We start from the raw sequence: 27,425 nt of genomic DNA on the forward strand, positions 1-27,425 counted from the left end.
CAAACACCCTGAAGTAAGCCTTTCTATAGGCAAACCTAGGTGCTCTGAAGCTGTCCCAGAGGGATCTTTCCAGCCTTTCATCAGCTGCAAGAGCTCTTCCTGACACAAAACAGGAGATGAGCACCCCAGGGTGATGAAGCCCTTCACCAGGGGTGTCAGTTCATTAATAAAAATGTCAATGTTCACATCTTTGTTTTGGAAAGTTGTATTCAAAGAGTAATCGATTAATTTTCAGGTCAAAACAAAAAACAGTGAGATACCTTCCCACCCGGCTGCCTCAGCATAGGGTTTCCTCTGAAAAATAGAAAAAAGAAAAAACAGACAGTGAATTCCAGGTCACAGTGAAATCAAACCCCTGATGGGTACCAGGAGGCATTTTAAGAGGCTACACTTCGTTTTGCAGATGCCCAAAGGGAAAAAGTCTTAAGAAGAAAATGAGCAGTTGCTTCCTTGTTTGCCTGGAGAGCACAGGAGCCTCTAAGTGCACTTGCGGCTCCTCTGAAGCTGAACCCTGGTGATCCCAGCCGCAGTGATGGAAGCCAGGTAAGCACGGGATGACTGCAACCCTCTGCCTTGCAGGTGACACCGCAGCCCTCAAGAGTTGTAATCTGCAGGACGGCTGTTAGGGAAAAGCACATAGTGCAACAGGTTTTTGCATGGCATTGTGAAAACCAGATGCTCCTCTGCACCTTAGTATCTTATCTCCATAATGGGACTACCAACTCCTTATCAGCTGTAGGCATTGGAAAGATGAAATATTTACCAACCCACCTGAACGCTACTGGAAATCACAGAAAAAAAAAAATATGCTTCGATACCTGCACGATTCAGGCAGCTCCATCAAGCAGATCGTGGCTCTTAGGGACCACTGCCTTTAAAACTGGACATGCTGGGAAAGGTACCAGAAGGCACAATGAACGCAGCTGTTACACTTGGTTTAAATGCCACCTGACATGAGCTTGGCAGCCACAGTTTAGCTGTTGGTGGTCTCCAATCAAAAGAAACAAGGAAAGTGTTCAGCACAGCAGTGTCCAAGTTAATGGACAGAGCAACAGTCAAGAGCTGTCTCCTTCCTCCATCTGTAGCATCAGCACGAAAGGCAGTCCAGACCTCCCCTGGCCCTTGGACAAAAGAGCCCCCCCAGTTTGGTAACTGGGGGCCTGTGGGGCCGCAGTGTGGATGCTGGTTTTGAGGCTCCCTGCAGTTCATCACTAACAGGGCCTGCAGACTTAGACTGCAAAGAGACACGGCTGTGGGCAGGCAGATCTCCGAGAGACCCGGCCAAAGCAACGCCGATCAGCTGTCTGAATCACCACTGCACTTTGGTGTGAACATTTTAATCCACACAATGACATTCAAATATAATGCCCTTCAAAAAGCACAGAGTAAGATGCCAACAGGCACGATCAGCCTTTCCATATGGGTAATGCAAGCCCAGTGCTTTGCTTCTCCCTCAGCAAGCAGCAGCTGAACGGCAGAGAAAGAGGTGACCGCTCCCCAGGCAACAGCCCAGTTTTCATTTGTACATTCCCCAGCCGGTCTCTTCGGTCCTGTTTGCAGCAGCAAATCCCCAGCCATGGTTACCTGCCCCACCAGGCTGCTGGCACAATGAGGCTGTGTTTATGCAGTGCTTTGAAGCTCACCTGTACTACGCAATTACCAAGCTTTAATTACTGTAATTTATCCAGTTACAGTATTCCTCCAAGTTCAGAGAGCAGTTAGAGGTCCATATTTATTCTGGCTTCAACACACAGCACACTGCTTTATGCCAATGCAAAGCTCACTCCAGAGGATGCTAATTCCCTCCAAGAGGCCAGCAATGCCCAGAAATCCACACAACTTCAGCACATCTTTCGTTCACCCCATCAGTTTCCTCCTCATTCCCACTTCTTTATCTGAAGACTTTGGGGGCTAAAACTCTGATACAGCCGAGCAGGTGCACAGTGAGATGTTTCAAAGGGATAAGGAGGTTCAACAGCTACAGATCAAAGCCCATAGAAGAAACAGACAAGTTTAAGTCATGAAGCAGAGGGGCAGCAAAGCAGGAGTCAGCAGCTAAAATCATTTTTGCCCCCTCCTGTTGGTTCTAGGGCTAAATCTGCAGTTTAAAAAAGAGCTTTTTTCCCCATTACCTCCAACACTAAGCCGGTCCCTAGCTAAACTCATCATTCACTGTTTAATGTCCTGCCATAACCTCTTTCCCTAAAACCTCAAAGCTCTTCACGCACCATCACATCAGGCGAGATGCAGGTTGGGGAGGGAGAGAGGGAAAGCCATTTTGAATTTAAATGTTAAGGCAGAGAAACTTACTTTGCGGCATTTGCCTTGGTGGGGGATCCAGAGATCCGCTTGCTTGAAGAGCATCCGGGCTAAATTCCTGTGCCACTTGCCCAGCAACTTGCAGTGCTGCTGCCCTCCGAAAATGAGAGAGCAAAGAGGGAGAGAGAGCAAGACTGTGCAGAGCCCAGCGCTGCAGAGAATGAGACAGAAGCAGCAGAGTGAAGCACCAGTCTGCTGATTAATTCAGCCTGTTTCCAGTCACGCTGCAGATCCAGCAAAGGGGGCGGTGGATGGGGGTGGGGGATGAGGGATAGAAAAGGGGAAAAAAAAAGGTAGAGGGAGAAGAAAGTTTGCCCAGGATAGCACCAGATGTCTGTAAGAAGGGTCCATTCATCAGATGGAGCCGACGCAGCCACAGTCCCTGGGTCCCCTGCCTGTAGAGATGCATATGCATGCACTGTAAGGGTTGGTGCTGACAGACAGGGGTCTGTGGAAAGGCAGATGGCAAATTAGACAGGACAAAGTGCTATAAAATATACTACAGGGGAAGGAACACCTGAACAGGCAAGGAAAAAGACTAAACTGAAACACAGAGCCCCAGGAATCCTAACTCCCCTACATAAATCTAGGAGAGTCTTCCAGATGACTCCACAAAACCAGCACAGCCTTCTCTCTCACTCTCATCTTTTACAGGAATGCTGCCTTCTCATTGTTGGATGGAAGCACATTTATAAGTGGGTTTTTATATAGCTCCTATTTCAGTGCTGTCCTAATTCTGTCTGGGGCTTCCCAGTTCTGCAGAGCAATCCCTAAACCAATTATTTTCATTCCAGGCGAGAATCACGTCAATAGCTTGCCAAGGATTACAGCTGGCCAGTGCGGAATGGAAGAGATGGGCACAGAAAGGGTTTCCAGTCTCCGCATATTATGTAGCTTTGAAGACCACGTACAGGTGTCAGGACTTGCCGACCCTCCCTGGCCAAGCTCTTCACTGCCTTTCCTTCCTGAAACAGGCACAGCCCATATTCTGTGTCTAAAGCCAGAACCGAAGCGATTAAGAGGTCTTGATATTTACAACAAACCAAATGCAGGGTCTAGTTATCACCTCTGTGTTGACACTGAGTCACACATCGGTATTTAATCTCACAAAGCTCCTAAAGCCAAAGCTGAAGGGAAGCAGACAAGTGCATTTAATGTAACTCCAGGAGAAAGCAGGGGGAGAAAGAAGCAAGACATCCTTCATCCTTCTGTAGGGCATTTTGTTTCCTAGACAACAATTTTAAACCGCACAGAGGAACAAAATGTCCTAATGGCACAATTTTTCCTTCCTTCCTCTTTTCCTGCTAAGAAACTACTCACCTACTCACCTACTCACTTCAACACAAAGAAAAAAGGAGAAAAAAGAAAGGATCAACAACAACATGGGGTAAGAATGGACAAACCCTCACACAACATACATTTAACACCCCCTCTTATCGTAGTCCTTGCTGATCTGTCCCCCATGGCTCTGCACCTTCAGGAGGCTCAAATGAATATGAATAAATCAACTGGCTGGTGACAATGCAATACTAGCAATAACCTTTGTGCTTCATGCAGTTAAGAGGTCCCAACACAACTTTCTTCCACCCCAAAAACTCCAGCTTGGGTCATGAACACAAATGGAAATGGATCAAATTGCTTGTTCTTGTTTACCCCCACTGTTGAGAGACTTTGCTCTGAAATGTTTAGTGTAGGGCAGTAATTTGTATCATGTAGCTTCCTTCTGATATCAGCTGGTATCATAAATTGCATCTGGACATGCATTTGTACATTAAATAACAGAATGACAGAGCAGAAGCTGTAAACTTGAGTTCTGAAGACAAAACTGTGGCTGGAAATAAAAGGCTGAGTATAAAGGCAGGGACTGAGACCCACACAAAAACTGCAGCATAGATGAGAGATGCCCATGGAAAAAGGATCAGTTTGTGAAAAGCCATTGGAAGAAGAGCTGAGGCTTTAGAGAACAACGGGAATAAAAATAGTTATTGGCAAGACGAGAAGAGGCAAAAGACTTGGGCTGCTCTTCAGTGCAGCTCTTGTCAGGCACCCCGGAACACGACAGCTCAGGACCAGCTATGCTGTGGCTGGAGCCTTGTGGGGTGCAGCATGGGCTCCCCGAACACAGAGCAGGAGGGACGGTGCCGCATCCACAGCGCAGCAATTACCCGGGGATAACACAGCTCAGTTGTTATTGGTAACTGCGGAATGGACTATGTCAATCATTTTTAACAGATGGTGTTGCTGCAAATGCAGCCTACATCTAAAGTAACTCAAACTCACAAGCCTAACGCTGTGCTGTGGCAATCAATGCTGCTGTCTGTCTTCGTATGTGCTGAGTGGGTCTTGGAGCAGGGATTCTGGCACCTTTCACAAGTATTAAATTCACTTCAGAAATACACAGAAAATTAAAAAGTCAGGAGAAGTGGGGAAAGAACAAGATATCAGCACATTTAATTTAAGGTTTTGGCACTGCTCCTAAAATACTCTCTGCCTTTCTTTGCAGTGTCTGGCTTCTGGCAAAAATTGGAAGGCAGCCTACGTTACACCTGACAAACTCTGATCCTCAGCCATTTCTGACAATGAAACTGTATTAGCTGACTGGAGCCAGAGGACAAGGCTCTCATCTCCTGAGTGACACACGGCTGTGCTGCAGCAGTGCTCAGAGCACATCTTCTGTTCCGGGAGTGCCAGCTCTCGTTCACACACATATATTAGAGCAAAGAGATTGCTTTCAACTAGATTTGAGACTGACGTTTTCACATGGGTTCATTGCATTTTTAGCATTTTAAAATAAACCTAGCACATCAATTTACTACTGAGGTTACATGGCAGGTTAATTTGTTCCCTTATCAGCAAAGTTCTTCACTTTGGAAAGGAAGATGGATTCCACTTGAAAGAGGATGAAACAAGGATCTGCAGTATTGAAATAAAATAGGAGCAAACTCCGTAACACCAAATGATATACTGCTAACAAGAATAAAACCATCATCTTTCCTCAGAATCCAAACAAAGTTGTCAAATGCAGCTGTACAAATCTATGTTTTTTTAAAATTCCTATTGAAAAGAGCGTGAAGATCTCTTGTCTTCACTTTTAATCCCCATTCAAAAAGGAGAGAGAAAAAACCTGACTAAATCAAGAGACACTAAGACTCCAGAACACCCTGATTCCCCCCGTAGTCTCCTTGTGCAGGACACTTTCCTAACAGGCCTTTTAAAGGTCTGTTACAATATTATCAATGCTGCTGCCTGTCCAGCAATTCGATACGCTCTTCCTGAGTTGTACAATGAAGAATGTCATCTGAGAAAGAAATGAACCAAAGATAGTGACCTACAATGGAAGTGTCCTCGCTGTGCTCTGCAATGGCTGCAGCAGTGCCAGAGCGGGCACTCGCAGATCCTACACAGAACACACTCCTGAACAGAATGGTAATTGCATCATCTCTTAAAATGATCAATACCAGATTAGCCCATGATGTCATTAACAAGAGAATAAATAGATAATTATCCTCATTGGAATGTTACCTCCATAGCAATACAGCAATTTGATATAAACCAACATAGCTCAGACACGCCTTCTGAGCATACCAGCGGCGAGAGGTTCAGGCATGAGCAAACCCGGACCAAAAACCCAGCAAATAAGAAATCTAGTAGGTGAGTGCAAGAGTCGATGTGGAAAACTCAGTGCTTTTTAAGTCACTTACACTGCTGCAGTAATCTTTTAGAGCAGCTCTGAGTCCAGCTGATTAGCTAACAGGTACTTTGCACGAATGAACAAAAGCACTTCTTGATGCTGGAAACACTGTAAACAAAACAGCAAGAAAGGGATGCACGCAGAATAACAGAGACAGCAAACGTGATTTGGCAGATAAAGCTTACAGGGTGTTGGAGAGAGAAACACCAAAAAGGAAAGCCAACAATGTTTTCTTACCAGGACCAGATGAGAGCTTGGCATGTATAATGTTCTCCACTAGTCTTGAACTACCTGTCCCATTTCTGATTGGGATCCAGAATTGAGACCAGTTCACTTTTTTGAGTGATGGGTACATTTAACACTTAGGTGGCTGCTGAAACGTAAGTGACCAGCAGACTGCACACTGGAGTGATAAAAATAATTTTACTTTTGGGAGGTAGTAAAACATGCCAAGTTTACAGTTTCCTGTCAACCACAGCAGATATGTCTTTTTAGCTTCTATAGCAGCTGTTTATGATGATCTCCCTCTCTTCTTTTTTCTTTGAAACTCAAAGCATGTCAAGAGAGCAAGAGACAGATTGCCCCTCCATACAATATCTAGACCTATCTGGCACTTTCTAAACCAGATCTAGAACTACTATCCTGCATCACTCCCTAGAAAGACACGCAATTGCCCAAGAAATACATACACCTATCATCAGTAAAACTGGACTCAGATGATTTCATTACCTCAGTTTATTTAAAAAATCTTCTCAGTTAATTCAGCCCCTCAAATAAAGCCAGGGGACTGAAGCTCAGGAAAGACACAGCGTATGTGACAGCATGTCCTTCGCCTACTTTGTTCCATGATGGTGCCTCAGTCCCAGCCTGCAAAGGACTTACCTACTGATACAACCACCTAGAATGCGCAGGTGACAGAACTTTCAACTTCGATACTAACCATGGATGATACCATCACATAATAATGCCAAATGGCGAGTCTTGATCCAAAATAGTGAAAGACATTTAAAAGGACTCAAGATGTAAGTTGGGCATGATCCTTTTCATGAAACCTACCTGACACTTCTCCTTGAGGTCCATGGCTATGCGGTTCTATACGCATGTCCAGCAACAGGGGACTGCTCCTCAGGGGAGAACGGCTGCTAGGGAGAGACGAGCTGGGCTACACTGATCACATCACCATCTGTGGAAACACAAATGGAAGCAGTCAGTCTCCCCACATCACTCCCTTTGTGACAAGAAAGTGATTAAATTCACAAATCTCAAACGACAGGATCAGTCTTTCAAAGGAGAACTGGGGAGCTGAAAGTGCTTCTGATAGTACATGAACCGTCCCTTTACTCAGAACTGATCGCATAAGCTTAAGTCCCCCTCAAAACTGGCAGCAGCACAGGACTTAAGTTCCCTGAAGCTCAGAGTATTATTGCAGCCCTGATGCACTTTTGGGCACGCCTCCAAAAAAAGCTGACAATGCGCTGGATTCCACCAGGTGTTGGAGCACGCTGTCACCCACGGCTATTTGTCTTGCTGTTCTTATCTCCCAGAAGCTTTGTCCAGCTAATCTCCAGTGGCGCCTGCAGTAATGATTCTTCCATTTGCCAAATGACATATCCATTCTCTGACAATGCAACGCTGCTGATCTGAGCATGTATCTGACCACCTTTAGGTAGGCCAGAAGTCATAAAAGCAATTCCAGATGACAAGGGAACTAGGCCTTTTTAAAAATTTCTTTATTTTTAGCACTAACAGCAAGGTAACTTTCTGAAAATCCAGAACGCCGACCTCAGACAACAGGCATCCCATAGCTATGTGGAGAGTTCCGCAATGTACATTTAGAATATCTTCATTTTGTATCTATAAGAATGAACAAGTTCAGTGCTGGGGTTCCTGTGTGTACCTGAGACCCAGACCTTTTCAAATCTGAAAAATACATTCCCATCACCTCAACCTTGTTTCTGTTTGGAAGTGCCCTGAGGGCAGAGTAAGTCCTGTAGCTTGATCTGAGTATCAACAAGTGTTTGAAACATCCTTTTGAGAAGCAGAAGCAGAGCTTTACAAGGGCCCATTCAAACTTACCTATACCTAATCATTTCTTGAATAACACTGTCCTATGCAGTCAGCATATTTATATAGGTAACAAATACTGTGCTTTCAAATCCTCCTTTGAAATCTAAGGATTTCAAAGCACACCAACTTACCAAACCTTGCCACATCAGTATGAGGTATCAGTGGTGAAATTCATTAACCAACAACACAGCATAATACATTACCTACAGAACTTATAAAAACAACTAGCGAAACAGAAAGATCAGGTAACTACACAATCTATAGACACCTGGAAAGAAAAATGTGTTTCTGAAGCTGCAAGCGTTTAGGGAGAAAAATAAATCAACCTAATGATACTGTTTCCCTAAAGTGTTCAATCACTGATGCTTTCATGCTATTTATTGAAAATTCCCAACATAGATCAGTCTGTGAAAAATGAAGGGGAGTCTGAACATTACTTGCTGCCAAAAGTGAATTCCTCAAGAACAGAAGCCTGATCTGTCACCAAGAATAGAAACACGGGGGAACAGATAATAACCAAAAAAGTGGCTGCCTTGGAGAAAATGGCTTCGATTAGGGCTGATTGTTTTGATATCAGCAGAACCATATGGTGTTCTTACTCACAAGTAGCTGATGTCTGCCTGTTAATTTGCAACATGGGCACATTTGCTGATATTTAGGCTTCCAAAGGTGCATCAAGTGACACTGTGAATTGCTTTGAGACTCACTGAGCACAGAATAATTACAGCAAGGGAGCTGGCAGCCACACTGCTTGGCTTCAGTACCTGCTTGTGGAAAAAGTTGTAAAAATTCAGGCCAGATAAACATTCTCTGCCTAGGGTTATTGAACACTAGATTATAGATAGAGGTAAGCATATCTGCTTCAGAGAGAAACTGTGAAGTAAGCTTATTAGTATCTGTAAAGTAAGTGAGATCTTCTGAATGAGTGTTGTGTATGTGCTAAGTGTTACCAACTCAGCAGTGGCCAAGTATCTCATTTGTGCACAGCCGTGAGGAATCTGGACTGTATTTCACACAGGCCCCGTTTCTCTTGCTAAATGAGAGGAATTAGAGAGAGATATCTATTCTACCTTGAATCAGGAATAGGATTCAACTTGAAATGAACTTAAAGGTTTGTCTTCCAACTGCCAGGTGTGCATTTTGGGGCTGAAATTAATTTTTGTTTAAACTTCACTTGCTGTGAGCTTTCCAGTTAAAAATATCTCTGATTCCTTCTTTCTTTCTTCGGCACAGGACTTGCACATTAGACTTATTTCAAAGGACAGTGGTGGTTTAAAATCAAAGCTGAGCATCAAGGAGGGAGAAGGCGAGTAGGAAATTGCTTTGATGCATTTGTCAAACCACCGTTTTCCTTGCAAGATTAAGATTGGTAGGACAAGATGCTACACAACTGAAAGAACACATTTATTTTTGGTTTAAATTTGTTCTGGTGAGTTGAGGAGTAATTGACAAACACGACAGAAATAATGATCAAACTACTTTAGTCTACCTTACTGTTTTCTCAGGGACTAATGCTATTTCGAATTAAGGTATAGTAAATCTGAAAGATTTTTGCCATGTTCATTTTTCATTTCTTGGTTAATAAATAAATAAGTAGCGTTTGAGAATTAAAAGATTGTTTGATCTTTTCTACTTTAGGACTTCTAGGCCTGCCACAGAAAACACAGCATGTATTCAGTCTGGATCAAGGTGAAAAATGCAATAAAGGTAGAATTCTGAAAGCTTGAATCACCCTTCCAGCTTCTGCAGAGCAATGAGACATCATCTGTTTTGTGGCATGATGCCTTAAATGACAACTAAAACACTTACAGCAAGTGTATGGAAGAATTAACTGTAAAAGTGATAGCTGTCATTTATCATCATTATATTGCTTATTATGGTAATCAGGATTGTATAACTACCTCCATTAAAAAAAATCCTAAAATGCTAGAAGACCACAGTCTAAAATAAAATTTAAAAGTCAGTGCTAATTATAGGAGCCTCTAGCAAATCAATTTTTGCTGACGTACACTGACTCACAGGTAAAAGTGCAGCTTTTTCCCTTCAGTTTATAAACAAGGGCGTTATCTGTATAGTAATTTATAGTAAATCTAGGCAAAAACACTCTTGCACCAGTGTTGCCATTGAACAGATGTCACGCTGATGGGAAGGTGTTTTCTGGGAGTTCCCCCAAGCAGACCCAGCACCTGAACACCATTAAAAAGATCAAGCTTATACATCCATGCAAAGTAAAGCACAGCTCTTATGTGGAAAAGACACCGATCAGTTCAGTAGATTGTGTGTTTTGGTATTCTCACAAGCTTCATGGAAGCTTTATGATGAACATTTGTATGACTAACTGTGTCTAGGGCCATGAGCTGACTCACTTTACTGTAAAAGGAAAACACAAGAGCTCTCTGCAGCTCCTGAAGAACTTCTCTCCACTATTCACTCAAAAGTATTCTGGACAGAGATCCAAAGTGCCCTATTTGGTGTACAAACCATCCTACACATTATCACAGGTGTTAAAAGCCCAACCAACCCACAGCAAACCCCACTCTTTGGGGGCCTGGGGGCAGAACAACACTGCCCAAGCCCTCCCAGGACTCTCTTTTTGGCCAGCCCTGCAGAAAGACTTGACTTTTGGCCAATCCCCACAGCTCTGGCCCTGCTCCTGGCCAGTCCCACCCAGCTGCAGGGTTTATAAAACTTCACAACCCACCACCCTCCTCAGGGCTGTCCTTCTGCCTGGAGGATGATGGTGCCTGCAGTGTTTGGTGTGACCTCCAGCAGCCAGGTTGGGTAGGACTCCAGCAGAAACCAGGGTGGCCTCAAAGATCCAGAGACTTAAACAGTTACAAGCTGTAATACGGAGATTAGAGGAAGGAGGTTTGTTTTCTTGCTCCCACTTGCAGTAGCAACATTGATTTGTTTTGTGACCTAGGCTAAAAGCGCTAATATCTTAATCCTCTCATCAGATAAAAAATGTTGGTAATATGTTTATTGAAAAGGTTACAGTTAAGAAGAATATTATGTGAAGTGTTTTGATGTGCTTGAGTTAACCAAGAAATACGAAGCACTATTCTAAACAAAGTACACAGTGCATAAAACTAGCACAGTGTAGCTATTTATATGTGTCTGTAATATGCAGGCTTCTTAGAAATAAATCTAGTTTGCTTGCTAGGTTATTCAAATTTTGCTATATTTGAGCAAGCCGTGTAGTTTAATGCAGTGCAGCAGCTGTTAAGTAACAGTTCGTGTAAAACTTGAGTTTCTAAGGAAGCCAAAGCGTTTCATGGAGATCGTGCACTGCCGTACTATTGTATCTCATTGTGTATGAGCTGTCTGTTCAACTAGGAACTTTACAACTGCTGGCAGAAATAATAGCATTTTGAACAAGCATACCATTGCAGTTTCCTTTTATCAGAAAATGTGAAAATACGTACTACTTGGTAGCTGTCTCGGGAAGACGGATGGGTGCTTAGGCTCATCTGCTATGTTGGTAATTTTTAAGACTGATAAGACTAACTTGAAGTCTTGTGGCACAAGATGCCCTTCCGTGGAAACTCAGCGAGTCTTAAATGTGTAACTAAAACGCTATCTGCTCCTGTCTGCGAGTTTTCTGTTCCTCTCCAGCTATCTTTTGGGTAGATAGTATCATCTAAGACAAACTTCTTGTGCTTTATGTAATGGGGTCCTTAACTGGGATTTTCAGACCTTTTCTTATCAATAATGGCCTGTGTTATCCTGACAGGAGAAAGCTTCCAAAGCACAAACAGCAGTAGTGTAATCCAAGAACACGGATCGCAGCTTTTGGAAATGGAACAAGTGGCGGCCTGAGGTGCAATGAGGTGAACTGCTGATCAAGAGACTGCGACAAGGTGGGAGCGGGAGGGGCTGAGCCGGGGCTGCTATCCAAGCTTGCAAGGGGTCTGGACACACTTGGGGCACTTTTGTCAGAATTTGGGACCATCCCTATAAACCTTCTTGCGGGGTACGAAGCTGGAGCTCCCGGTTTCGTTCTGCGCTGCGGGGCCCGGCCCGGCCCGGCCTCCCTGGCCCGGTGCCCGGGGGGCTGCGGGGCCTGTCCCGGGCTGGGGGAGAAGCCCCGCCGGGCGCGCTGAGCCGCTACCACGTGTGGCAGCGCCTTTTTTTTCGGGTCTTTTCATAATTTATTTTCCCTCCTAAGCCGCTAGGTAACGCTCTGGCGAGGTGCCAGCGGAAAGTGTCTGAGGGGAACGGCGCTGCGCGGGATCCCGGCCCGAGGGACGGGGGGAGGGCAGCGCGGCGGGACCGCTGTCGGCTCTGCCTCGGGCCTCCCCCGCCACGGCAAGCAGCCCCCGGCCGAGGCGGGGACTCCGCTGAGGGAGCGGCGGGCCCGCCCGGCCCTGTTCCCCGACGGGAAGGAGCCCGGCCGCGCCCCGCCGCCGCTCGGCCAGTACTCACCAGCCGCGCCGGGCAATCTGGGCGGGGGAGCCTCTCGCCCGCCGGGCCTTCCCCCGCGCCGCCGGGGCCGCCATCAGGGTCACTGGCAAGCGGGACGCCACGACGCTGGGGACCCGCGGTGGCGCTTCGGGGCGGCCTCAAGAAGCCCGTGTCTGGTTGGTGGGATCCCGCGCGGCCACCCGTACGCCGCGCGGTGATTGGCTTGGCCGGGGTGGCGCGCGAAGCTGAGCATCCGCCCTGGCGGCAGGTCGGGGCTGGCCCTGAGGGGAGCTCGAGCGGGCTGGGCGCCCTGAGGAGCGGCGGCTCAGGCCCGAGGGGCCGGGCGGCGGAGCGGTGATCACCCTGCGGCTGCCGAGGTGCCGTCGGAGAGACTGTGCTGAGGGGCACTGAAGTCACTTGGGGGTTAAGGGAATGCGCGGGGGTGTGGAGAGAGCCCTAGAGCGGCCTGTGGCCTAAGGCTCCAGCCCTTTGGCAAAAGCAGGCCGCGCTGGGTGCCCCGGTTAAGGGAGGGTGAGGGACAAGGGGCGTCCCTTTGCCAGGGCTGTGCCTCTGCAAGAGGAGGGTGACACCTGCAGATCTCCCTCCGAAAAGCTGCTTTTGCTGTAGAGTAACCAACTGACTGGAAGTCTCTGAGGAGCTGTGAGGCGATTGCACAGGCTGGGTACCAGAAGCACAGGAAGCCGTGGCAGGAGCAAGCACCCGAACGTACCGAGCCGGTAATCTAACGAGAAATCTAAGCCACTGCAGAGTCCGGAAAGGAAATCGGAGGTGTGAGGCAGAGATGGCACACTTCTGTGCCTCTGTGTACGGAGATTTATGTTCTTAATTCATAGTGGACTGGCTAAATAGAGAAGATGCACATCTCTTAGTTTTAATTCCTTTCCTGTTCCTGTAATTCATTGTAGAGCTTATATTATCCCAGGCTGTGATGCAACAGTTCCCATGTGAGATTTTTTTACAGAACTGATATTCATTAGTGTGCCAAACTACAGATGCCAAAGCCTGGTGCAGTTGTTTGAAATTTTACGGTGATAAATGGTACAAAGAACTTGAGCACTGCGTGGTTTTCCCTGCAGATGCAGTTTTGAATGTGAATGTAGAATTTTAGGAGTGTACTCCATACTCCTTTGCGACAGTCTGCGACAGTGGCTGCATACATACAGAGTGCAGGAGTTCTACAAGTGTCATTTCAGCTCTTTTGAATGGAATCTAGATTTTAGTGAGAATGAAGGCCACAGAACTGTTTTTCCTGAGCTACTTGTCCAGAACAATTCCCTAGAATTGGTTAACACACCCCCCCCACCGCAACTCTAATACACTTGAGTGACACTCGAAGTGGTTTTGAAGGTCTTAGAAGGAAATAAAATAGCAGCTCTGTGGAATTTTATGGTGTAATTGAGAGACAGTACAAGGAAGGGGAAGAGTATAAATGTGTTACTGGTACTGTAAAAACATCATGAGTTGTGTTTAGTGCTGCATGAGCACCTTGTTAGTTCCTCTTTAGATTGTTCCACCCCCAGTAAAACCCACTTAATTAATATAAGGTTTTAAATAAAAGGTCAGAGTAAAGATACATCTTCAACAGAGATCCAGAGTCTGGATTATTTTTCCTCTGACACTGATTCCCTGTGAATGGATAGAAAAGCTGAGTCTTAATTAAAAGTAGTAGTTGCGTAGCCAACACTTCTACCAAAGCTGAAAGGAAGACTGTATTTCATTTTAGCTGAATGATATTATCTTCTAGGTCCTGTGTCTTGTTCAATAAATAAGGGAGATACACATAATTCAATGTTTAATTAAAAATAAGTGAGATGATATCTTCCTCAGAAGAGAGAGATTCTGCCTTTTAGTAATGAACAGCATATGCTTTGTTTTTCTCTGAACTGAAAGGTAATTGAACTGACAATTCCAAGCTGTCCTGAAAATGGCAGATGACTGAATTGGGAGTGAGAAGAAAGCAGAAAGCCTTTTGTACTAAAGAAAGGGAGATGGCACACTGTAGTTGGATCTGGTTCCCTTTTACAGATTTCTTTCAGAGCTTAAGCAGCTCTGGTGACCCCAGCCAAATCACTTTATTGTTTAATTTCTTAATGTCAGCAATGGCTGTTACAGTTCCCAGGTAGAGCAGCATTTCCTAACATTCCTGTCATTTTTATAACAATCTTGTCCTTGCTTCTCTTTGTGACCATAGAAACACATGTGGTACAGAAGAGAATCTGCTTTTGTTACATTCTTCCTGGTTCATTCAGCTTTAGTGTAAGGTGGTTTTGTTTTGGACTTTTTTTCTGCTAGTTTTGAAATTAAGCAAACTTTTCTTGTCTCCTGGTCTATGAAAGTCAGAACTGTCCCTGTTTGCCTCACATGGTGATTAAGCTCCTTCACAAGTGTCCTTGAGATCTGCAATTGGTAAAATTGTGAGGCTGTTTTGGTGGATCAGCTGTTCTGTCTGGGTCACAAGCACCAACACTTATTTACTGCACTTGGACAGATTCACAGAAACAGACAGTTGTGATAACATTTCAATATGCATGTGAGAAAGCCAGAGCAGGAGGAGGGTTTCTGAGCAACGGGAGCTGGCTGATGGTTACAGCAAGGCTCGGGAGTTAAGAGCGATGCATTCTGTTCCTAATGCTGTTGAACATAGTGGTGTTGGTTTATTGTATAGCTTTGGGCAAGCCCTCTATGCCCGTTTCCCCATTTGCAGAATACGGATATTTATGTCAAGTGAATGTGCATAGACCTATTAACCCTTTGATATTGTTGCCTTTATCACACAAAGCTACAAACTAAAATGAAACTACGTAGTCAATATACAGCAAAGTGGTTGTGCAAGCCATTAACTATCCTGTTCTCAAAAGAATAGACATGGAAAATAAATTTGGACAGGTTTTTTTTCCTTAGTTTTGCTGTCTGATTCTCTAATTGGTGCTGTCCCACAGTGTTTCAGATACAGGCATGTGGGGAAATCCTTTATTGAGACTGGAAACCTAGATCTTGAACTAAGGTTTTAGAGAAACTAGTAACACCAGTTAAGCCTTGTACAGTCCATCAATGGGCCAAGCTGGTTTGGTGACCATTTTAATACTTAATTATGAATGACGGGGACTCGTTGCCTTTTCTGTCTGTAAGTAGTATCTGCAGGTCTGTTCCATGTGGCCTGACTTTAAGACTAGCACCTAGATGTTAGGTTTTCTTAAGGTATTTAGCATGTTCCTAGAGCATGTCATGTTCATTGCTCTTTTGTTGCATCAGGTATGTTTGGTGAAGCAACTTCTGCTTCAAGACAAGCTTACTAATTCATTTACTAGATGTTTAAATCTAGTTTTGGATTTTATGGCTGATGTCACTGGCTTGATTATTACACTGAGGCCAACATGGGTTGATGTGAGAAGAAAAAGGCCAGAAGGTGATGTTAATGCAACAAATATCAACAGCCCCATTCCCAGCATTCCCTCCTTGCTGTGCCTACATTCCTGGCATTCCCCTATTTGCCGCACCCACTTTATTCCTGCTCATCTCAGACAGAGGTATATAGCAGATCAGTTCCCCTACAGCTGTCAGAACAGTGCTAGGGCACTAACTTTGCAGCTTGCAAGAAAATTGATTTGGGCTATCTCGAGTTACCTACATCTACTCTACATTCTCCATAGCAGATTGTCTGAATTGTTTTCTATGGGAGGAAGCTTTTTCTCTTGGCTGGTGCATCAGGCTGCCTATACACAGCTGTGATAATGCATGGTGTTATACTCTCTGAATTCCAGCTATGCAATGCAGAATCACATTTTTTGTGCATCATTTTTGAGCACAAATTTTGAGCATCTTCAGAGGTGTTGAGCCAGTCAAGATCACTACAATTCTTTGAAATCAGGAAATGCACCAGAGGGAGAAAGATGCACAGTAGCGATGTGTTTTAGTAAATTGTTGTGCCAGATGCCATTTAAAAGAAATCATTGCAACAGTTCCTTAAACAGGCAATTGTGTATTGTAGTTAATGATGATTGCAGATTCTCACTTCTGAAGAGAGTAGGGTTAGGAACAAATGTGAGGACTACAGAAAGGATGAAGACATCTTGGGGGGCTCTAGCAAGAAAGCTTCTGTCTGTGGTTAAGCCCCATCGTTGTAAAGAAATTGCTTACATTTCGGAAGTTTTTCATGCAGGTGATCTGCGTGTGGAACAGCAGTGCTGGTGGAGCAGGGACTTGCTCAAGGCCAGAGGTTCCTGGCATGTGATGTCAGATTCCAGCAAACACCAAGCGGTTTGTATTCATGCTCAAGGGAATTACACCCACCCCATTTTATCTTCGATACTGACAGTATCGAAAGTATTCGGATGTTAGATTTTTCCTCTTGATTGATGAGAAGCCTTAAATAATTTGGCCTTATGCAACTTTGCATCAAGTTAACAGCTACAAATTAAGGATTGCTTTTGTTTTCCACTCCAGCTTGGATTTTTCTTGTTGCAGCTTCTTCACCTGAGATACAGTTGCTTTTTGGGCTCTTTGTGTCTTGCACCATCACCAGAAAGATTCTGCTATAGATAAATTTCCTCACAATGCACGCAAAAGATAGAGACCACACTAGCTCCTTCTTTCATTACTGTGTCAGTTCACAAGCTTTTAACTTGTGTTTGCCAGTGGAGAGAACAGATATGAATCAAAGCTAGAGCAAATATTTTCTGACTATGAACCCTCTCTAAGTTCAATAGCTCTCCCAATAGTTCCCAGTTGCTCTTTTGTTTGAGGCAGAGGCCCCTGGGCTCCAATTTAAGCTCTGACGCTTAGTTTTCAAAACCACCTTTGAAGTTGCATGTGTTGATGCTCTCAGCAAGTGGGAGCGAGAGGTCACTTCTTTATTTCTCTGAATGAAAAGAAACAGTTTAGAATATCTTCCTGGTTAGCATTTAGCTTCTTGCATCAGCCCTACAAGGAAGTACTTTTACTGCAGACAGTAGCACCAAGATGGTGACAAAAATTAGGAACATGTACATTGTGTTTCTTAATACATGCCAGAGTTGCTCATCTGGAGAAGCAGTTATGATTATGTTAGTTATGTACACTAAGTTCATGCATTTGCTGTGACAAAACACTAGAAAATGTCAGTCTTTAGAGGACATGCAGTAGGAGTTCTGAGTCCTAATAATGTAAAAGTTTCTGCAATAATTAAATTCCATTGCAAGGACACTGACATTAGTGGAGCATAGTTTAAAGACTGTGTCAAGATAAAGCCTGTATTATCACTACAGTTTGTTTTTAGTAACATTTCCACTAATGTAATCAGTAACTATTGTCTTTATTCAGTAACATAGTATTAATATATATAATCAAAGCAGCAATTTTAAAACTTGAGTGGCTGCTTACACAAAAATACACTTTTTAACAAATATTCCTTTGTTGTGTTAATAGCAAAAAACATATATTTGTTTCCCAGAGTGCTCTGAGAAGTTTCAAAAGGCATCCAAAAGAAATGTCAGACACCAAGATTTTTCTTCCCTTAGTACTTCTTAAAACACTCAGAGCTAATCTTAGATTATATTTTATAATCAAAAACTGTTATAGAAAACTTGAGCTATTCCTAGACGACCAAAAAAAAAACCAACCCACTTTGAAATAGATCCTCTAGCAAAGCAATGTCTCAGTTGCCTTTTTCACCATTGCTTACAGCTATGCCAGGATTTCAGCTTTTGCTGTAGTGAAGCTGCGCTGTATTTGCACAGTAACTTGTGTATTTTTCTAAAGCATTAACTTGTTTGCAAGCTGGGGGAACATTCTCCATTAATTGGTTTGCAAGCAAGTAGAGCTCAGCAACTCCTTTATCAGGAATATCTTTCATATAACACTTTGATCTTGGCTATTTCTAAAATGTGTTGCTTGTTTGATTTTTCTAGGACTGCCCTTTTAAAGTCGGGCAGCTGCAGCCTCTTAAAGTAGCAATCATTCAACTGGCAGCTGTTAGCATAGCTGGCTTTTCAAGTCCAGCTAAAAGTAGCTGCTATAACTTTTCTGAGAAGATGTTATTTAACTTATAGAGGGCTTACTAAGAACTTCTTAATCCTCATTTTGAGGTCATACATGAAACCAGAGATTCTGTAACCCTGTTTTAAGAACAAGAATGGAGGACTTGAGGGATTTGGGAATCTAGCTCCGATTTCATCACTTGGTGTCATCCTAGATGAATCACTTCTGCATCCTCAGAAAGAACGTCTGAAACATTTGTAACATCCTTAACTCCTATAGCTGTTTTTCTCCACCCTTTCCAATTTTTGAATGAAGTATGGGGAGAATTCACACCTTCCCCCAACACCCAAATCTGGGAATGAGTTAAAAGCCTTTAAGTACAATGCTATTAGGAGGGCAAAATGATCTTGCTAAGGGTTTAAACCAGAAATGTTGTCCAAAAATAACCTCTGGGGAATCTTTATCAAGCTGCTTAAGCATTTAGAATGAGAATGTTAGCAGGCAATGTTTGCAGAACATAGTTTGTAAGGCAGATTGTGTGAGATAGCAGTATATATTCTGATGTTATTCTAATCTTGGTATGGATGAAACCATGACACTCCCCCTGCAGAGTGCAAACAGTGTGATGGTTTATTTAAAAAAAGAAAGTGGGTTTAATTCAAGGCTGAAAATACGCATCTCTGTCATAAAATGAAACATCAATTATCTATGCCCAGCTTAGATGCAGTCTTGAACCCAAGCCTTGTCCAGAATAATCCTGAATTTACATGAGCCTGTGAACTCTGCAGCTTTTTTCTTGGTGCTGTGGTACCTGCTGTGCTTAGACCCCACATTCCCTGTCTCAGCAGGGGGAAAAAATGGGGAGCAACCTATCAAAAACACAACAAAAGACCCCAAACAAAAAAAAAAAGACAAACAACCAACCAAAAGTAACCCCTAGAGCTGGCTCATCCTTTCTGGGGAGCAGTACACTTGTAGAAAGCCTCTAGTTCAAAACTAGCTCTCCAGAGCCAGAGGAAAGCTTTTTTTATTCAGTGCCTTTATCAAGGAATCGAGGCCTGATATTTACCTAAGCAACTGTTTTACTCTATGTTGTAATTAGGGTCTTTTCAAGCTAAAAGAATGTTAGGAGGGTCATATAGTTAAACCCTGGAATTAGTTGCCTGTGTGACCTGGTTTTTGCCCTCTGTGCATATTTTAATTGCAATGTGTTTTCACACTGTTTGTTTGTTTTCCCTACAGCATGGGTGCCTTTCTCAGTGCTCAGAAGGGATGGTAATTGTTGAGTAAAGGCTCCAGCAAGTGTTTTCTTTGCTCTCGGAGTTCAGTGAGTGGTTCCACACCCCTCAGTGCCCAGACAAGCTCAGCTTAAGCGCTGGCCTGGAGTTTTCCCTCGTAGTTACAGGTAGCTTCTAAATTAATTTCTCCATGATGTGACAAACTGCCTTGTCTTACAGACAAGCAGAGGCACAAATAAATTAGGCAAACACTTTGCTCAAACCCCAAGTGGTTTCACCTCCAGCAGCCTGGAGCACAAGTCTGATGAGGAGCAGTTGAGGGAGCTGAGGCTGTTTAGCCTGGAGAAAAGGAGGCTGAGGGGGAGACCTTATCGCTGTCTGCAACTGCCTTAAAGGAGGTTGGAGCATGGAGGGTGCTGGTCTCTTCTCCCAAGTAGCAAGTGATGGGACGAGAGGAAATGGCCTCAAGCTGTGCCAGGGGAGGTTTAGATTGGATATTAGGAAAAAATTCTTCCCATAAAGGGCTGTGGGGCATTGGAACAGGCTGCCCAGGGCAGTGGTGGAGTCACCATCCCTGGAGGGGTTTAAAAGGCGTTTTTAGATGAGGTTCTTAGGGACATGGTTTAGTGCTAGAATTAGGTTAGGTTATGCTTGAACTCGTTGATCCGGAGGGTCTCTTCCAACTGAAATTGATTCTGTGAGCCTGTACTCATAGCCGCCTCCCCATGGGCATTAATATAGTTTCAATATTGCTCGGCCCGTGCTGCTGCGATGTTCAGGAGGGCTCGCTGCCAAGGCTGCGGCCTCTCCCCTCGCCTCCCCGCTCAGTGCCCGGGGTGTTCCAGCCCCGGGGCAGCTGCCCGGCGGCCCCGGGCGGAGCAAACCCGGCTCTGCGCCGCCCCGGGCACTGCGCATGCGCGGGGAGCGCCCGCCCTCCACCCGGCCAGGCGAGCGCGCAGGCGCTTCTCTCGCGGTGGGCGGGGCGGTGGAGGGCGGCTGACAGGGCGGTTCTCGCGAGAGTTGCTGCGGGAACGGCGGTGGCCGAGCAGGCGGCGGGCGGGGGGGGCGCCGCGGGCCGGGGCAGGAGCGGCAGCCGAGGCGGCGCTGGAGGGGCGGCCGGGACGGGCCGCGTGGGGCTGGGCAGGCGGCGAGGACCCTCGGGCAGGGCGGCGCCCCCCAGCGCTGCGCGGTGAGTTTCGGGGGCTGTGTATGGAGAGCGGCCGTGGGGGCGCCGAGCCCCCCAGCACCCGCCGTGGTGTGGCGCGGGGAAGGCCCTTCCCGGTGGGCCACGCTCCCCTGCCCACCGTGGGCCTTGCCGGGACGCGGGGGGCACGCTGAGCCCCGGCGGAGGGCGGCCCTCGGTGCCGCGGCCTGGGCCCCTGGCGCGTTCCGCCTGTCCCCGGTGTGCTCCGCGGGAGCCGCCTCCGCGCAGCCCCTGCACCCCGGGCTGTGGGGCTGCGGGCCCCGGCCTTCCCGGGCCGCGGGGCGGGTGCGGCGGGGTCCTGGGGTGGAGAGGCGACATTCACTGTCAGGGGCCGCTCTCCGTGCTTCGGTCCCCCGGGCGGGTGTCAGTCGTGGGTCGCTTCCCGCTTTGCCGTCCATCTGTGGAGCGTTGGCTGCTGGTAGTTCTCGGGGCTTGTTTTCAGCATTCCCCGAAGAGTTCTGTAACTTCAGGCCGCTTCTAAAGGTTAAAAGGTTGCGAATACCCTGTGGGCAGGCTAACATCCATATCTTTCTTTCTCCAAAGACCTTTGGGTCTTGCTTCAAATGTGAGTTGCTATGATAGAGACATTTTTCTTCCAGCCTTTTCTTTCTCTTCTGAACTTCCTGCTTGAGATTCATTGTTGGTTTTGTGGTATAAGGTTTAACTTGCCAATATACTTTCAAATGATCTGTAGAAGACAAGGATGCAGTCTTGTTAACTCCCACAACATCTGACTCAGACATCTCCTTTATAACCTGAAGAGAAAAATATTCTGTAGCACAGTTAATAACTGGGGGAGCAATTCATAGATAAATATAGTGTTTAGGGAAGTTCATTCCTTGTTTTAAAAATTATGAAATGCCTTTGGTTAAGGGCCAAAATTTGGAGGGCCACAAATTGTTGATCTTGTTCAAACACACTGTTGTTGGTAATAATTTTCTGGGCAAACTTTGGATATTCAGAATTTGTTCCGATAAAAGGCCTTTCAATTATTATCATGTCTTATGCTGATCAAGTTATGTAGTGTTTGAAGTATTTCACAATACCAGGCAAGCTCTTTAAAACTGCTTTATGCAGTTTAAAATAACAACAACAACAACAAAAAAGTAGCAATAAATAAATTTTGTCAGAGGTGCAGTTTCCTACTACCTGATAAAATGATTTGATCTGATAAATATTGTCTGTGCTTTGTACTGTAGCTTAGTTTCCTAAACGCTATTTTGACTCGTCCTCTGACAAGATATGCTTAAGGAAGTCGAAACATACTAAGCTAGTAGACCATGGGGAACATTTATGACCCTGAATGTTCTGGCTTTTATATGTTGACAACTTAATTTATATTTTACTTCGCTAGTTTATTATGTTATACTTCCTTATTTGGCTAATTTGAATGGGTACTCTGCTCTTATGATTTTTTTTCTTTCTATTCTTTTGTCTAGAGCCTGACACTTCACATTTCTGCATGTCTTCCACATGATGTATCCACACATTTTTCTTTCCACCACCCTTAGTAATGTTTTGTTCTATAACAGCTGATGAAGCTTAGGATCTGATTCTTTGCGAAATCTTCCACTGAATGTATTTTCTTTCTTCCCTCACTTTGACTTTCCCAAACTGTCTGTTCTTCTGTTCCTGCCTGTGTAACTTTACAGAAGAACAGTAAAACAGTGGAAAGAGTACAATGAGAAAGCTCTCACTTGCTAGAAAAAATGCTGTTTGTAAGAGCAGTATAAAAACCCCTACTTTTGCCTCTGTGTTTTTTTAAATATCTTTTGAAAAGGACGTGAGAATTGTTTCCTGTTGGCTACAGCAGGGAGGTTTGTATTCATAATTACTTGTATTCCGTCCTGAACTGCAGCTCTGTATTGCTAATACAAATTTACTGTTAGCTGCATCTGCTGCCTTTGCTGCCTCTCACCTTGCCCAGATCTTTTAAGAGCAAGAGAAGTATCTTGCCCCAAATCACAGGAAGGCAAGAGGTGAAAAACATACTGATATTCTTGAGAAATCTTAGTCATTTCTCTAGTAAGATCATGTTATAATTCTTGTGAAGTGTATTTATTGCATTAATATTATATCTGTTAATTCATTACTCCATTTGAAGTCTGTGGAGCTGGGGTACGCTGTAGGATTTGCAGGGTCTCCTGTTTCACTGCCCTCTGCCCAAAGCAAACACCTACAGCTGTGCTCTCGGTGGCCAGGGACCCAGCACAGGCCACTTCCCCAGTGAGTTTATTTTTGCCCTTGTTGTCCAGTGGGTTTGTTTGTATTTTAATAATTATGTGGCTGACTGTCTGTAAGAACTTATTAAATAAGATTAGTGAACAGCAAATGCTTTCTGAATGACTTTAAGGGAACTGATGTTCTAAGTTTACCTTTTCTGGCATTTGCTGTGTAAGTATCTGGGTTTAATATTTTCAAAGCTTTTCCCTAATTTACGTGTAACTTGTGCCTGAACTTCAGTTACACTTTTGCCTAAAGTCATGATGGTTAAAATTTTGTTCTACGCTGCAGCTGTTAGTATTGTTACCTAGAAACATCACTCCTTTAAATGCTGACTATATCATGGTGCTAGTAGTATGAATGCACGTTTAAAGAAAATTGTGTGATGAATCTCTTTCATCTTGAATTGTGCTGGAAGATTTCCCAACATTGTGCTATTGCTAAGCTCAGGAAAATGCCAGTATAGGTCTTGGGAATGCTGCATTAATTTCTCTATGAAAGCTGGGTATTAACTCCTTCAGTTAAAAAATATTTCTTAGATGCTAATGTAGTACTAGGTAGCAGTACTTGTGTACCCCGAAGAAATAAACACCCGTTGGCAGTAATTTCTTTCTTTAAAGGTGTCTTGAGCCTATAGTGTATTCTTTAAGTTGTGCATTCTTAGGTTTGGAACTTTAGCTTTTCAAGCATGCCCATATAATGCTACATATCTTCAAATGTAGATGTTTGAAACACCAGGTTTTAGCCAGTGATATTTATCCTTTAAGAAGGAACAGAAACTGATGATGTTTACCCTGAAACATACAGGACATGTAGACAGCATGCTTGAACAAATATGTGCATTTTCCATTGCCTCATACTCAGTAATTCATGTTGCTTTTTAATATTGCAGAAAATTATAAATACCATTAGTTTAAAAAAGAGGTTAGAAAGATGAGGAGATAATGAACCAAACACAATAGGGGATGGCAAGGGGAAAGTGTTCCTGGTGAAGGAAAATTGTTGTTGTTTGAGCATGCTAGCCCAGTGCGGACAACTGACATCAGAAAGACATGCTTTTTTTAATCAGCATTGAAACTAAAGTTTAGTATTTTAGGTTCATCAGAATGTAGCTAAGGTGATATGCTTTTTGGGTTTAGTTAAGCGTGTGGGCCAAGGCTTGGATCCAGTATGTTCCTTTCCAGTAGCACAGGCAGGTTGTTCTGTGTGATTGTCGTGGCTGCTGACAGCTGTGTCAGTCTTGCTGACATTTCAGTAATGGTGTAGGAGCACCAAAGAAAACCCCGAGCCCTGTCCACTGATCAAGGTAAACCCTGTAAATACCTCTTCTCATTCTGCCAGTTTCCTGGGATAGAAACCTTAGTTCTGGTGTTTGCCTTGAGCTCCGTTATTCTTTATGGAGAGCTGGAGGTTGGGCAAACATGGGGCTTGTGGAATAGAAGCATGTTAATTGCTGAACTGCATTTATGTAAGGCAGGTTTTCCTCTGAAATGAGAAAATACTGTTGCCATCTGCTGCCTTTGCATATAGGAGGGCTCTTTCTGGGCCATAACCACAGAGACTGAATTAGCAGGTGCGTGGGTTCGCTGCTGTTTGTCACATCTCTGCTGTCTTGAATTGTCATTGACAAGTACCAGCTCTCTGCTGGTTCTCCAGAGGGTGCTCATGGTGGTTTTTAATTTACAGTCTATCTTACTTGACTTTTTTTTCTGATCTTTTGGCTTCTCTGCTATCAGATGTAGCTGGAGTTAGATTAAATCCTCCCTATTATAACCTGAGATCAAGATATAAGCCTTTTGAATGGTTTCAGAGTGTCTATATATGCCTTGTCAGGTTTGGTGTCATTTCTTCTCTGGGCCCATAAGAGATACTTAAACTTACTGATTTTCATGCTGTGCTTATGAAGATTTTTTTTTTTTTAACATATTCTGCTGCTCAAGATGCTGGAATTTGAGAATGGTTGCTTTTACCCTAGAGTGAGGCCAAACTTCTCTCTAGATATTATTTTAGGGCACTTTTTGATAGGCATATCAATTCCAAGAGGGTCCCGTTAGAGATGACCCACAGAAGTGTTCTCTGCTTTGTCTTACTTACTGCATTTAAATGGATATAAGCTGTATGAATGGGAAGGAAATAGATATATTGGTGTAAGCTGCATCTCCAGAACGGTCTTTCCGAGCCGCCGATCCCCATCGTGGGGTTTAATTTAGTGTCCCCTGCGCCGGGATGCCCAGCCCTGCCAGGGCTGTCCCGCCGTGTCCTCTCGCTGGAATGAACGGTGTGAGGAGCGGGATGAGGCTTCCCGGGGGGGTGGGATGAGGCTTCCCGGGGGGGGCGGACCGGACCTCCCGCCCCGGGGCTGGTCCGAGGAAGCGGTGCCGGCGGCGGGTCCTGCCAGCCCCGCGGGACCGGCGGCTCCCCTTGCGGTGCCGCCTCCCGCCCCCGGGGCGGCCATTGGCCGCGGGACGTGTCACTCGGGCGAGCCGGGCCTGGGCGAGCGGCGGCGGGAGGAAGCGGCGGCCGCGCCGGGCGGAGGGAGCGGCTCTGGGCGCGGCCCCGGCCATCGATCCGTGCCACTTCCCCTAATGGCCCGTCTCTTCCTCCTCCTCCCCCTCCCCTAGGGCGGATCGTCCCCCGGGCTCCCTGTATGTGAGAGCCGGGGCCGGCGTCTCGGAGGGAGCCGGGCCGCGGGAGGAGCGGAGGCTTCGGGGAAGCGCTTCCTTCCCAGCGCCCGCACCGCCGTGCGCGGCAGCCCCAGCATGGAAGCCATCGCCAAGTACGACTTCAAAGCCACCGCGGATGACGAGCTGAGCTTCAAACGGGGGGATATCCTTAAGGTAAGCGTTGGGGAAGGGCTCGGGAACTCCCTCTTTTGCCCTGGGCTTTTCAGCTTCTCTCGGGAGTCTCTTCCTGTCCGTTAGACCTGACCCTCTTTTGAGTCCCCAGCGAACGCCATCTCCTTTTCATAGGGTTCCTCAAGATTTCCTCAATCCCAGTCTGACCCGTTTAAGATCAGGAGAGACTGTTTTATTTCTGTATTAAGCATGCATCCCAAAGTCTTTCTTCTGAGATTGGAATATTTGAAAACTTAGTTGTAAACATGGTAGCAAATAAGCAGAAGTACAAGATAATCGTTACACTGAATTCCCTTCTACGAGAGGAAACCCCTTAAAGTAATCAAGATCAATTTTGTATTCCTTTCCTTTGCTTGCTGCCAAGGATTCCAATATCAAAGAGCAGTGATTAGATTATTTCTCAGCAGATAATCTTTTAGCATCAGGCTGTCAAGTATTGGTGCTGAGTTTTATCTTCAGTCCTGATGAACTCAAATGATAAGCTTGTGGCTGAATATTTAATGGATCTGAGCAGATGTAAGTGGGTGTTGGAGTGCATTAGAGGAATTTTGGTCTGTAGTTCTTTCAATATATCAAAGGCTTTTTAGGCTTCATCTTTGCTATATAAAGGGAATTTGAAAAATATTTGAATTTTTAAAACTGGATACACAGAACAAGCCCAAAATTTTATTTTGGGAAGGAATAAAATATAAAAATCCATAGTGATTTGACGTTAGTGAAGCATAGCTCCAAGCTTTGTCACTTCCAAGTAGTATGAACCATATTGTGGAATGTTTTAATGGAGTTTCATTCAGAGCCAGTATTTCTCCATAGAAGTATAAGATGGGTTTTACCTTCCTAGAGTGATGTATTTAGTATTAAAGCATTTTAAGTTGCTTCTTTGTAAAATGCTTTGAGTAGAAACTGTTCTGAGAGGTGCCTATCCTGCAGATGCAAGGCTGTAGCATTGTGTATGCTGACAAATCAAGTCCTGCAGACCTCAGTGGGATTACTCATCTGCTCAAAATTTCTGCCAAGGAATGGCTTGGTTTTAACTACTGGTTTAAGATAAGTTGGAGAAAGCAACCTCTATGTGTAAATTTAATATGTGACTGTTATAGCTGATATTTCAATACTGTGACTTTGTTAAAAGTGCAGTAATATTGTGTGGCCATCAACAGATGAAGGTTGCAAAAATGTATCCTGCTTTGAGAATGTTAACTTCAAAAATAATTGTATCTGTATATATGCTACACATTCCTGTCCCATAATCAGCCTAAAAACGCCTGGTAGACCAGTACGCTTCAATTCCAGTGTTCAAGTAAATTACAAAAATATTTCCTTTTGATGTTTCTAAACATTTGAAGCTGTCAAAGTTCAGAAGACTTCTGTGAAAACCTTGTGTTTATTTTTCTTAACCTGAACTGCATCCTTCTATTTTGGGTTACTACTGGCTGCCCTCAGTATTT

General features: G+C 44.7%; 2 protein-coding genes across 5 annotated transcripts in view; one reads left to right on the forward strand and one right to left on the reverse strand.

Annotated features, from left to right (window-relative positions):
* Positions 1–13,647, reverse strand: part of TMEM94 (transmembrane protein 94) — a 46,666-nt gene extending 33,019 nt beyond the window's left edge. For 2 of the 3 annotated variants that reach the window (XR_014185500.1, XM_082066847.1), the window contains exons 1-2: positions 12,503–13,647; positions 7,067–7,193 (exon numbers count right to left, since the gene is read on the reverse strand). Coding sequence is in view for 2 of the 3 variants with exons in the window: in XM_082066847.1 (XP_081922973.1) it covers positions 7,067–7,090 (24 nt within the window). In the remaining variant the exon portion in view is untranslated. The remainder of the gene's footprint in view (positions 1–7,066; positions 7,194–12,502) is intronic. The other variant, XM_082066848.1, reaches the window with a different exon arrangement.
* The window catches only part of GRB2 (growth factor receptor bound protein 2), a 54,635-nt gene continuing 39,123 nt past the window's right edge, over positions 11,914–27,425 (forward strand). Inside the window, exons 1-2 of one of the 2 annotated variants that reach the window (XM_082066849.1) lie at positions 11,914–11,937; positions 25,744–25,959. In XM_082066849.1, coding sequence (XP_081922975.1) covers positions 25,882–25,959 — 78 coding nt within the window. In that variant the 5' untranslated portion in view covers positions 11,914–11,937; positions 25,744–25,881. Of the gene's footprint in view, positions 11,938–20,713; positions 20,885–25,743; positions 25,960–27,425 lie in introns of those variants that run through there. The other variant, XM_082066850.1, reaches the window with a different exon arrangement.

Source organism: Streptopelia decaocto (genome assembly GCF_964273445.1).
Source record: "Streptopelia decaocto genome assembly, chromosome: 16".
In the NCBI taxonomy this organism is placed as follows: Eukaryota; Metazoa; Chordata; class Aves; order Columbiformes; family Columbidae; genus Streptopelia; species Streptopelia decaocto.